A 13,125-nucleotide genomic window follows, 5' to 3' on the forward strand; every position below is an offset into this window, starting at 1 on the left:
ATTTCTTTTCATGGAAATCCAGTAATTTTAAAGAACGGTGCCTTATATAAATCAATCCTGACAAACACCTTGTTTTATTTATGTAATAATAGGATATTGGAGTCTACTGTGCATTATGTGTTAAACATCAAATAAGTGAAGATGAAGAAAGAGACCATGCAGCTGAGGTTTCTTGATATAATCAATACCTTTTCAACTGATTATCAGCATAATAATATGCAAATTTGAGTTTTAATTTATTATACTTGGACCAATCAGAAAAATTTTTAACTTTTGTTTTGAAAAGTATTTGTTTACAAATTTACCAATGTAGCTCTTTTTGGCCTGAGCATTTCATAAATTCACTTCTGTTCAAAAGCTGAAGGCAACAACACTTTTAACATAAAATACATGATTTAATCTTTTTGTTTCATTTAGATGAAGCTGACTTTTTAAACTTAATGCTTTAGTATTTTTGTTTCTTTTTAGATAATCTGTAGCTTGACTTAAAAGTTGAACTTTGTGCCCCACTTGATTCTTTCCTCTAAACATGACAGTTTCTCAGGAGCAGGTGGGGAGACAGAAGGCCACTCAGAGCAATGACCTCTGGTGACAGCACCTTCCTTACTTACCGCAGCAGTGATCTCACTTGTGGTCATTTTAACTGAAATGTCTTTGCTCCCAAGGCAGCTGTTCCCAGTTGTGGCCCCCACTTTGCTTTTCCATGTGAACCACTCTCACGTTTCTTGAGCCATTTCTTTCTTTTATCTCCTTTTTATATAATAGTTTTATTGATATACTAGAGGCCTGGAGCACAAATTCGTGCACGGGTGGGGTCCCTCAGCATGCCAGGTGATCAGTGTGATTGGGGCTATCTCGCCCAGCCCTGATCGGGCCCAGCCGGCCAAGGGGGAGGGACCACAGGAAGTTGGCTGGCTGCGGGAGGTTGAGTGTCTGCCCCCTGGTGGTCAGTGTGTGTCATAGCTACCGGCCTGTCGTCCAGCCTTAAGGGTCGCTAGGCTTTTATATATATAGATTATTCACATACTATATATTTCACCCCTTTAAAGTGTACAAATTGAAGGCTTTTGGTGTGTTCACAGACTTGTGTAAATAGCATCACCATCAATTTTGGACCATTTTCATCACCCCAAAAAGAAATCTTTACTCATCAGTCACTCTCCTCACTTCATCTGAATGGAATTGTACAATATGTGATATTTTGTGACTGGCTTCTTTAACTGAGGGTAATGTTTTTGAGTTTCATTCATGGTGAAATACTAGCCATTTTTATACATAGCCATTTTATGTCTCCTCTGGTGAGTTTTGTCTGTATGTCTTTTAACTTTTTCTTTTTAAGATTTTTAATTGATTTTTAGAGAGAGAAACATCATTGTGAGAGTGAAACATCAATAGGCTGCCTCCTGCATGCCCCCTGCCAGGGATTAAGCCTGAAACCTGGGCATGTGCCCTGACCGGCAATCAAACTGGCAACCTTTTAGTGCACAGGATGACAGTCAGCTGAGCCACACTGGCCAGGGCTGTGTCTTTTAAAACATGGCACCTCCACTGGAGTAACACTCCCCGGACCTGATCAGCATCAGGTGGCAATGAGCAGCCTTAGTTTTCCCACAAGGCTATCATTTTATTGTAGTTTAAGCTTTCATGAAGCGTAATACATTCTTCTTTTTTCTTGTGTTTTTGCCTTGTTTTGTTTATTTTTTCTTTTTATATTTGCCTTTGCTAAACTATTTTTCTCTCACCTTCAGCTTTTTGACTGAATTTTGAACTAGGCACAGGACCTTAAGTTTATCACTGTTCTTTCCATTTTTATACCGTAGATATCAACTATTGGTCAGCTGCCTGGTGTCATTAACAATAAAATTAATAACAATAAAACTAAAATTTGTTTGTTATCCAGTGCTTATATGTTAGGCAAAAGTTTAAGTGCTTTTTATGAATGAATTCATGTAATCTTCATAACAGTTTTATGAGGTAAATAAGGTTATCGCCTACAGATTAATAAGCATGCCCTGTCAGACATTTATATACAGTATAATTTAAACTTGAGGACAGGGTAATCCTATAGTTACTGCACTCCGTGGCATCTCCTTTCTTAAGGGTTAGGATGCGTTTTGGACATTTCCAGTCTGTAGGCCATTGCTTGGTTTTCGGTAGTTGTTGACATATCTTGTTAGGATTATGACGGAATCAGTCTCTGTGGCTTGAATAATTCTATTGGTATCCCATCTCCCTGGTTTGTTTCTTCCCAATACTTTCAGCGTGGCTTTCACTTCGCTTTCTAGAATTACAGGGTCTTCCTCACAGGAACCTTCTTCAAAGGTGTTGTCATCTTTTTGTCTCTTCCACATAGATTGTCAGTCTCCTGTTGCCACCTTCCCTTTATTCCCTCCTGCTCAGATTATGTGCGTCCTTGTTTGGCTTTTCTGGGCTAGGTTGATATCCTTGTATTTCTTGTTTTTCCTTTTTTGTTGTTCCTTACATTGACTGTTGTCATAGTTCTCGTTTCCTCTATGTGATAAATCGCTGAAAAACTGTGTTCCGGATCCTAACCCTGTATTTGTTGCCTTTAGCTCTAGCCTCTTGCTCATCTTTAACAACTTTTAGTGTTTCTTCTGTCCTCCACCTGGATTTTTCCTTCTTACTTTGGTACAGCCAAGGTTAGTCTTATTATACTGATTGCTGCTTTTCAAAACCTGCTCTGTGAGGTCATCTTGGTTTTTCAAGACAGCAAAGGTCACCCGTCAGCCAGCGTTCACTGGCGCTCTGTTTTTATGATAGGGTTACTGTTATTTTATGTGCAGTGTTTCCCCCTCTCTGAGCTGTGGGTTCCCTCCTGCCCACACGCTCTTACCCCGAAAGGAGCAATGACCGTGTGCCTGCCGTGTCACCGCAGCTGGAGACGCCCGAGCCCCTCGCGGCCACAGGTCGCCATCCTGTGCTGCTCCAGGACAGTCTTCCTAGAACACGGGTTATGTGAGAACCCTCTCTCTGCTGCCTCCTTGGGGAAGTGTGGCCTAGAGCCAGATACTGAACCTTTCCGATTTTTTGTCCGGTTTTTAGTACTTGCCATAAAAGAGTGGTGCGAGGAATGATGAAATCACACCCAAACCTAATACATACAGTTCCTACACATCGGATGCTCGGCCAACTTTGGTGCCCCCTCCTATCTCCTCTGTGACTGGGGCAGGGGTGGGGAACCGTTTTTCTGCCAGGGGCCATTCTGATATTTATAAAATCATTCACAGGCCATACAAAATTATCAACTTAAAAACTAGCCTGCTGTATTTGGTCAAACAATTAACTCACTCCTAATGCCTCGGCGGGGCCCGACCAAATGATTTCGTGGGTCTTATACGGAGGGCCGGGCATTCCCCACCCCTGCGCCGGGGGCTGGCATGCTTCCTGAACACTGTAGTTACTCAGTATTGGAGGGAGGGTCGGTTCAGCAACTGTGTATTTCCTTCTGCAAATTAGCTGGATCTTTCCCTCATCCCTTACTCTCAGCAAGTAAATGTCTTGTCTTTGCCATTATCTCTAAAATGTGCTCCCATAAGAATATTTAGCCAGATTTAGCCTCTCTAGTGCTTCTGGCGTTATTTGGGATGACAGTGGCCAACAAAAATAAACACTGTGCTTATTAGTTTTATAGTTCCTTAGTGTAGATCTATATTATATTTTGAGCTTGGTACTAGGTCACTGGTGATGGAGGTATGAATGAAAATACTATATTGACACCCGTGAATCATGCATTATGAGAAAAAATTTTTTAGTTTTGTCTGGAGTAGATTTTGGCAAGATCTTTGTCAATTTATGTCAGTGGTTGAAATAATTAAAACTACAGAGAGAATTTCAAGATCTTCTAAATCCAATATTTTTTCCTTTCTAAGTTATTTTGGCAGTTTCTTACATATAAACAGTATATTTTGCAGAGTAAAAAACTTGAAACCTACTGTTCTTAATGGATTGCAATTATTTAATATTTAGTGTGATTGCAATCTAATTCAGATAGGCTTTTTCTACAGTTATTATAATAGCTGTAATTGTGAAAGGATGCTTTGGTCTACTCGAAACTGCCAGATGCAATGCCATTTGATCTAAAAAGGTCACAGTAAAAGAGACATTTAAATTAAGTTATAAATTACAATTGAAGAACAATATTTTGATGTGTGAGACCAGAGATGTCAGAGCAGGGAGATGTAATTCATGGGTTCATTATAGAACAGAGGTGCCTGACAGCTGAGCCATGCCAAAAGGAAAATTTATTTGCAACATCACACAGACAGAAAATGGCAGCTAAAATGAGAAGCCAGAGTGGGAACCTGAAACCTTGTGGTAATACGCAGTTTATGCTAATAAGACTGCCCGAGCCCCAGAGATGTTTAATGATTGCCGTAATATAAATGAGGTGTTGGGGCATGTGCACATTTTCAATCTTATTTAAATTAAGGCCTCGTCCTTGCTCTATAAAATAACACACTTTATAACCAGGCATTAAGGTTGATTCTCTCACCTCTCTGTCCAATATACAGATTTGCTGAAATCTCAGAATTGTTTAGGCAGGAGAGTTAAAGCTTGAAACAAGATTTCCATCATGATAGCTTTGAGGAAGGATATAATTTAATGTTTATAGCAATCCATGAAAAGTTCAATCATGAGTTAATTAAACTGTAGGCAGTCATTAAGTATTATTTATTCTTTCGAGAAGCTTGCCAGTAAAGCACTTATATATATTAAATTATAGAAAGTAATAAGCAGGGAATGATTTGTCAGGCAGAGTGAGAGGAGCAGATTTAACTTGGGCAATTATGCAGAAATGTGTTTTTCTTCTGGTGGCATGATCCTTTCTTCCTGTCGATCACACGAAGTCAGAGGCTGTAAGAAGACAATGGAGGATGTGCAGTCACCAGCAGTGTTGGCTTGATTGAACCCCTGGCTGTTTGAGTAGTCTTAGGTAAGGCTGTGTACCCAAAATATTACTCCCCATGGGTATGCCACTGCACAGTTACAGCCCTCTGATATTCAGAGTCTCTTGTCACCTTGTGTCTCATTTAATGATTGCCATTGTCCTCTGATCCAGCTGAGGGATGGTGGTATTAGGCCCATTGGACAGGTGGAAATCTCAGCTCAGCTGGTTTGCGACAAAGCAGCTAACAAGACTCAGATCCTGCGCTGTGTTCACTCGGGTACAGAAGGCATTGGCTGGGACAAGTCTGTGTGTAACTGACTAAATGGGTCCAGTTAAATACATGGCAGTGTCTTTGGCTCTCTGAGACTCAGTGTAGCGGTTGCATTTGTTACAGTGGAATCAAACCAGGAGTTTGTTTCCGAAGCTGCTCTGTTTTAGCACCAAAATCCCCAAGCAAGTCTGCTCTGTGAGTTCATTCCTGCCCTCTTTGCTGGCACAGTATCCGGCAGAAGGAGGTGCTCAGTAACTCTTCGTGGAAGGCCATTCTGAGCCTGACGCATCCCACTGGATCTCGGCACCAGAGGGTGTGCGTGGCGGGACAGGGCTGGGTCCCTGATGGGGGAAGAGTTCCTGTTTGCTCTTTCAAGGTGAATGAGAGACCACCACCTGAGGGTTCTGGAGCAGGCCCCGCAGAACGAGGACAGTGCCGCGAAAGAGTGACTTGAACGGCTCACGGATTGGTGAAGCATTTCCATTTTGTGTCCAATTCCCCAGATCTTGACCTGTGGCTTAGGAGATGGTGGAGTTGACGTGTGTAGAAGAGCAGCCCTGCAGTTCAGTCACGTGGGAGCAGATTGCCGAGTCCTTGCCTCCCTGGTTAGACACACGCATGCGCTCCTGTGCAGACGAATTTGAAAGCAGTGGTTTCTGCTGAATGACTGGCGGAGGGATGGGGATGGTGTGAGCCAAGTGCTTCTCCTCCCAGTAGCTTGCAAAGATTGGAAGCTGATTGGTCCCTGCTTTTTGCAATGATCTTTTCCCAGTGGCTCCAAAACGGTACAGATCCCTATCCTCCACATTAAAATTGCATTTAACCCCAGATTTTACCAGCCTGCCTCGGCTGCAAAATGGACAGACAGGTTTATTTATCTTGCTTTAATTGCTTTCCAAGGCTACAGAGTGAAGCTCTAAGGCATTTGAGGGTGCACCCTCCCACCCTGCTTTGCAGTTTCTCTAGGGAAATGGTAGAAAAGCTTATCCTTATTAAAGGACTTGGGCTTAGCAATGTTGGGAAGCCTGAACCGAGTTTCCTGGCTACATAGATATATCTGTGTGGGCAAGACCAGTTGTTTAACATTTGAAACCCACATCATGTTTTTCATGAGATGAAATTATTCTAATTCTTCAGAGCTAGATGCTGTATTAGAGGGGAATGTTTTTAATGTCAATTTTTGCAGATTTAAGATAGCCGGTATTAGGTAAACTTAGCAAACTCTAATTTACATGAAGAAGAGAGTTGAAATATCCGGTTTAGCTCTTCCTCAAACATTATTTGGGCCCTAGTTTGAACATAGAAAACAACCCCCTTTCAAGAAGGGCTTGCTTGTTCCTGATGCAGCAAGCAAAGATGGTAGGTAAACCCAGCCTTTCAGGAGCCTCGTGTGTGGATCTGACATCTAGTTAGATGTCATCCGAAACCAGGACTTTAAACCAGCGGTCGCCAAGCAGTGGTCCGCGAGGTCCGGAAGGTTGGCCACCGCTGCTTTAAAGGCTTCTCACAGGTTACCCAGCTCAGCCCTGCATTTCTGAAGTGCACAGCGTCTCTCTCCCCAGGACCTGGAACAGCGTGACACTCAGTGAACGTTTGTGGAAGGACTGAAGGGTATCCTGAAGGCCAGTCATTTCCCCAAAGTGCTCAACACATAATCTTCATTCTTGTGTTCACCTTTAGGATATAAAAAGCACATGTTTAGTGAAATATAACTAAAGTACTTCTGTAAAGCTCAGAATTCCCTCAGCCAGGATTCCTGGGAAGTGGAAATAAATGTTTTTAACATTAAGAAGGAAGTGACTGCCCCGGCCAGGTGTCTCGGTTGGTTGGAGCATCATCCCACATAACAAACAGGTTGCGGGTTCAGTTCCGGGTCAGGACACAGACCTAGGCTGCAGGTTCAGTCCCCCTTAGGTGCTTATGGGAGTCAACTGATCGCTGTTTCTCTCCCTTCCTCTCTCTAAAATTAGTAAACATATCCTCGGGTGAGGATTAAAACTATATGTACGTGTTTTTAAACAAAAGGAAGAAGGAGGTGACTGTTGAGAAAGGTTCCATTCGGTTCCTTGGAAGCGGGAGGGGCTCGCCGGCAAGCCCGTGACGGAGCTTTGGTGCTGGCCTCGCTGCGCGCTTGCTGACAGCAGTGTCCCTGCCTGCGTGTGCTCCGGGAAGATCTCCTCCCTGCTGGGCAATACTCCTTTCCTTCTCAAATGTGTCTTTCCGTAGAAGTGGGAGAGTAGACACTCTTAAGTTATTGGGTTTATGTTATGGAACATAGTATTTTCAGAAATAGGACTATTTTAACAGGACAGTAGATCAAATAAAAGGAAGGAGTTACCACTATTTAGAGATCAGAGGAGCGGAAGGAAGCTCAGGTTACCACAGAAATTGCAGCAGCTTCTTCAAGGGAAAGTGTGATCTCAGATCAAGATTTGTCAAGAAGGCGAGAGTGCTGGCTGTTCAGGAGGCCATCCTTTCTCTAACACCAGCGCGCACCGCACTAGCAATGTACCTGGAGGGCCCTGCAGGCGGTGGGCAGCCTCTCATACGTGAGACAACCACAGGCACACGCTCAGCGAGTTACCCAGAGCATTTCTCCCAGCTCTCACTCCCAGCTCTCCGTGTTCACCCACAGGCAGGCATGTCTTAGGGGGGAATGACATTGGGCTGCCCTCCAATCACTCGTTCACTTTTGCAATGGCATTTAAGTTCTTATGAGTAATTTCCTATTATCAGCCATATAAGGTTTAAATTTTTAAAAAATTTCTGTGTACTGAACCAGAGTTTTAATCAAATTTTGTAAATTATTAACATGAGTAATTAGGTGAAACATAAGTGGTTTTTGTTTATAGTTTAACAATTATTTTTTAATATGTGTATTATTATTATTATTATTGATTTCAGAGAAAGGAAGGGAGAGGGAGAAAGAGATAGAACATCAATGATGTGAGACAATCATTGATCAATTGCTCCCTGCACGTCCCACACTGGGGATTGATCCGGCAACCAGGGCATCGGACCGTGATCTCCTGGTTCATGGGTCGACACTCAACCCCTGAACTAACCCACCTGGACACAGTACTTTCTCTCTATCTGAGAAGGCTACTCTCTAGATCTAGAAAATTGATGAAGATTGATATGAGATCACTCCCTTTACTTTTCTCTTTCCTATTTAAAAATACATGGCTGACACTCACTTAGCGTACTCTGCGCTAGGTACAGTCCTAAGCAATTTACATGCATTTGTTATCCTCACAAGAGCCCGAGAGCGAGGTTTATTATTACACTAACTTTTAAAGGTGATGAAATTGGGGCCCGAAGAGGGGTAAGTACCTTGCTGAGGTCACACACCTGGTAAGCAGTAGAGCTAGAATTTGAATCCATATTCTGGCTCCACTGTTTTTCATGACTCCTTGTAATTACCCCATATACTGTAATTACCTTTTGTAACATGTTCGTTTGCCATGAGCTTTTTATTAAGAATTTATAATTTGATCAACTTGAATTGATTTCAAATTATCACTAAAATGTGCTTTTTAAAAAATTAAATAGGCATGCAATTTTTCCTTTTATTCAGATCCAATCAAGATTGTTAAGCTCTCTTTATAGATCCTCACTATATTATAGAATTTGGCAAATACTTGCTTGGTCTGGATATTAGGCAAACTATGAAAATCTAACTTTATTTTTATTTTACACTTCTGAAAGAAGACTAGACAGTTTTCAAGCATTTGCAAAATATAGAACTTTGAGTATTTAGTTTATTTAGTAAAGTATTTATAATATATGCTTTTCTTTTTAAAGTAGTCTAATGCTAAATTTTATAAAAATACATAAGCTAATACTTGCCATCCATATCCTACTTCCTCACCCCTGCACACTGTACCGCCACCAAAGCAAGATCCAGCATTCACCTTGTAGGCATTTTGTCTTGTTTTAAGGTAGTCAACTTATTGTTATAATTAACAGATAGCCTTGACTTCTTTGGACAGTCTGGATTTAAAATAAATTGGGGACCTCCAAACTGTGAGAATGCTCAGAACATTTTAATATGTAATACATTCTGTTTCCGTGAATGAGTATTTGTGAAATGTTTATTTCATTCAACAAATACTGACCACAGGCTTTTGCCCAGCCCTGGCGCTACAGCAGTTGCTAGTAAGGCAGTCTGCATCCTTCTGAGACTCTTACTAAAGAGAAGAAACCCAGGGCGCTCTCCTTGTGTGAGTCCGCAGCTCTTTGCCTACACCTTGATGATAGTAGCTTCTACAACCTACTTGATATTGTCATCTTGCATGTATTGTATACTCATAACACATCCCCACTAGTTTGTGAGTTTTCTGGAAATGAAAACTGTGACCTAATAAGGTTTGTGACTTATTTGTACTGAGTGTTCAGCAAATACCAGTGGTGTGTTCAAATAAGGTGTTGAAGCCAGGTGAAAAGATGGGAATTCCACTCCCTGAGGGCAGGGATGCCTCTGCCTGTTTTGTTTGCTGCTGCATCCCCAGGACCTAGTACAATGCCTGGTGTGTAATAGGCTCTCGGTCAACATAAGGCTGAATGAATTCAAGTAAATGGAGATTTAGATTTGGGTTCAGGCTACCTAGGGACACTCGTTAAAGGCATTTAGTAATTAATTTAAGGAGTATTTCTTCTGGATCACCTTATGCTGCGGCCTGTGCTAGGCACTGGAGATACAAGTCTTAGCCAAAACAGGTTCTTGTATCAGAGAAACAGATCCGAGAGGGAAAGGCAGGTTTCCGGTGAGAGTTCTGGAGGATTGGCCACAATGTGGAAAGGCAGATTGAGCACGTGGATCTTTCTGCCGCCTTCTTCTCTCCACTGTCTGCAAGTTGAGACTCGGGGACCAGGAGTGGGTGGGGTCACAGGAAGCCAGCCAGAGACAGCGGGGTCAGTGGCACCAGGCACTGCCTGGCCTCAAAAAGGACCTGGAGTGAGAAAAGTTCATTAGAACGAGTAGATAAACTAGCATCTTCATTCATATGTCCTGCAATGTTAGTATACAGTTACAGAATTATTTGTTTCTTTTAAAAGCTCTTACATTTTGTAGGTACTTGAGATTTTTTTAGCGAAATTACTGCAGTTTAAAGACTTAAGAGAGCCGAAACCGGTTTGGCTCAGTGGATAGAGCGTCAGCCTACGGACTGAAAGGTCCCAGGTTCGATTCCGGTCAAGGGCATGTACCTTGGTTGCAGGCACATCTGTGCAGGAGGCAGCTGATCGATGTTTCTCTCACATCGATGTTTCTGACTATCTCTCTCCCTTTCTCTCTGTAAAAAATCAATAAAATATATTTTAAAAAATAAAATAAAGACTTAAGAGAAAGAGCATAATCTAGAGTGTCGTTAGGCTGCTTTGGGGAGAATGGGACAGAGTAAGGATCACCTTAGCTGGGGCTGGGTCTCTTGGCTCTATTGCCCACTGGCTTAGTGTGGTGAGCACCTTTACTTGACCTTGCGTTGCCTTAGTCTCCTCATCTGTGAAATGGGAGGATAATAGTACCTATCCCATAAGATTAAATGAGAGAATACCTTCCTGGTAGATTAAGAAATATAATGAGTGCATGGGATGTGCTTAGCACTGTGCCAGGCCAGCTGTTTAGTAAATATTATTGTTCTTAATTCTATTCCTGTCATTGCCAAAAGGTTCCCTGCCCTATCTGTCACCCTCTCTCAGAACAGCTGGAACTGGAAGGGTGGCTGAGTAAATTATCCTGATGACTGAGATGATTGTGAGTCTGTGTGCCCAGTTAGCAGTTCTAGTCGAGTAAACTCGGGGCTTCCCGTTATTGATGTGCTTCCCGTTCTGTTATTGTTGCAGTTAACTAACTAAAACTGTTGTTGTTTAGCTCCACGAAAGCGGATATGATGCTGGCAAAGCCCTGCAGCGCCTGGTCAAGAAGCCTGTGCCTAAGCTGATCGAAAAATGCTGGACCGAGGACGAAGTGGTAAGCTGGGGCAGTGTGCCTCGTGCTCAGGTCATTGGGTGTTTGCTTCTCCATGTGTGACCTGCTACTCGGGGGCAAGGGGCTCATTCCAAAGACTCAGTCTCGTGTACAGACTGGCTGTGGCATCCATCGGGCAAGGGCAGGAGCCTTCAGGGTTGTACAGAAAGGTGTGGTTTTAGTAAGCTGGGGTTCCATAGATGATGGGAAAGATTTTCCCAGGTTCCATGCAAAGAGAGGAAATTGAGTTATTCTTTTAAAAAGTTTGTTGGTTGGTTGGTTTTTGGTTCAAGCTAGTGTTTGGCACTTCCCTGTTTGAAAACACAAGCATATTAAAACCAGTTGATACATACAGTAACCGAGAGTAGGGCTGGTGACTTTTATCTTGAAGGCTGGCAGGATCCCTAACCTGAAGGACATTAGTCAAGAGTAGGAAGTATAGACTTGATCAAATAATTGGATCTTCCATATGCGTTCTGTTACCATGGCCCTTAAAGAAGGCGAAGAGGTAGAAATGTGCACACAAATAGAGATTCACAAACCCACGGATTCCTACCAGCAGTCCTCACGAAGCCAGGTCCCCATCTTGTGACTTTGGAAAGGTATTGCTAGAAAAAACTTACCGAGTGTCTTGTGCTTTTGCCAATGAGTGTTACCTACTGCTTGACATTTGCCCTTTATGTTGAGTGAAATTAAGATGAAGGCTGGCACTGCGACACATACTGATTGTAAGTTCCTCACCTGTGTTTTAAAATATGCTAAGAAAGCGTGCTTAGAGATTTTATGTGCTTTCGTGTTCCTGCTCTTTCATTTTTTCAGCAATATTTATTGAGGGCTAATAATGTGTCAGGAGCCATATCAGGAGCCACACAAGGTCCCTCCTCACAATGTTTTAAGAGAGAGACCCCCTGTACATCAGTATGTGTCAAGTGGTGGCATGTGTGCTGAGGTCTGAAGGTTGGGGATACCCTGGGGAGGGGTGCTTGCTGTCTTTTGTAAGGGGCTCAGAAGGCCTGGTAAGTACCACTTGAGCAGAGACCTTAGTGAAGTGAGGAGGTGAGCCTTTTGGATATCGGGGAATTCCGGGCCCTAAGCACACCTGGCACGTTCGAGAACGAGGTAGGAACACATTGTCTGGAGGTGGGTGGCAGGGGAGGGGGTCTTGCAGGGGGCAGATCAGATGTGGCCAGTGGACCTACAGTCAGCACTTGCTGTTCGCTCTGTAGATTCTGAGCCGAGGAGTGGCTCAGTGGGTGCACTGTGCCGAGTGGAGAGTGAGCTTTGGGGGCTGTTGTGGGAGTCCAGGTCCAAGACCAGGAACTGTTAGTGCAGTGAGATCCGGGGTGTATACCGAAGGTGGAGTATGAACGTTTGTTCATGGTTGCCTGGGGGAGGGGGGAGTTTGAGAGGAGTGGGAAAATCTAGGACACAGTGGGGATGGACTGAAGTGGCCCTTGAAGGTTGAGTAATAGTAGTCCCTTAAGACTCTAAGTTTATCAGGCGTATGTGAAGTTGGTGGTGCTGTTTGAAGTTAAAAATGTTTAAACCTTACATGATTATGAAAGTGATGGAGACATCTTAAGCATTTGAGATTGTTCAGACAATGACCAAAGTAAAGATGTTAAACTCACTTGTTTTGAAAAGTCATTTGAAAAAAAAAAGAAAGAAAAGTCATTTGATGTTGTTTTTCACTGTAGACCTACTTGGGTGAGGAGATAAGAGCTTTGATGGATAAAATTTAAAATTCTACAGTCCTTTGTAGAAGAAAGACGTAAGGAGATGAAAGGGATGGAATAATGTGTAGAATGTGACCATTTACACACATACGCGTTAGCGGTTTCTCGTCCTTATCCTCCCTCAGTTCTTGAGCTTTTCCCTCCTTCCCTTTTGGTCTCTCCTCTCCGCCACCTCGTCTTCCTGATGGTCCCTCCCTTTTCACTCATGCTTCCCCAGCTCCTCTCTAGTCATGACCCCCTT

At 42.9% G+C, this 13,125-nt stretch overlaps 1 protein-coding gene across 5 annotated transcripts in view; it reads left to right on the forward strand.

Annotated features, from left to right (window-relative positions):
- RERE (arginine-glutamic acid dipeptide repeats) overlaps positions 1–13,125 on the forward strand; it is a 387,530-nt gene that overhangs the window by 287,018 nt on the left and 87,387 nt on the right. For all 5 annotated transcript variants that reach the window (XM_079776772.1, XM_079776775.1, XM_079776773.1 and 2 more), the window contains one exon: positions 11,053–11,151. In XM_079776772.1, the coding sequence (XP_079632898.1) occupies positions 11,053–11,151 (99 nt within the window). The remainder of the gene's footprint in view (positions 1–11,052; positions 11,152–13,125) is intronic.

The sequence above is a fragment of the Cnephaeus nilssonii genome (assembly GCF_951640355.1).
Source record: "Cnephaeus nilssonii genome assembly, chromosome: 7".
Lineage (NCBI taxonomy): Eukaryota > Metazoa > Chordata > Mammalia > Chiroptera > Vespertilionidae > Cnephaeus > Cnephaeus nilssonii.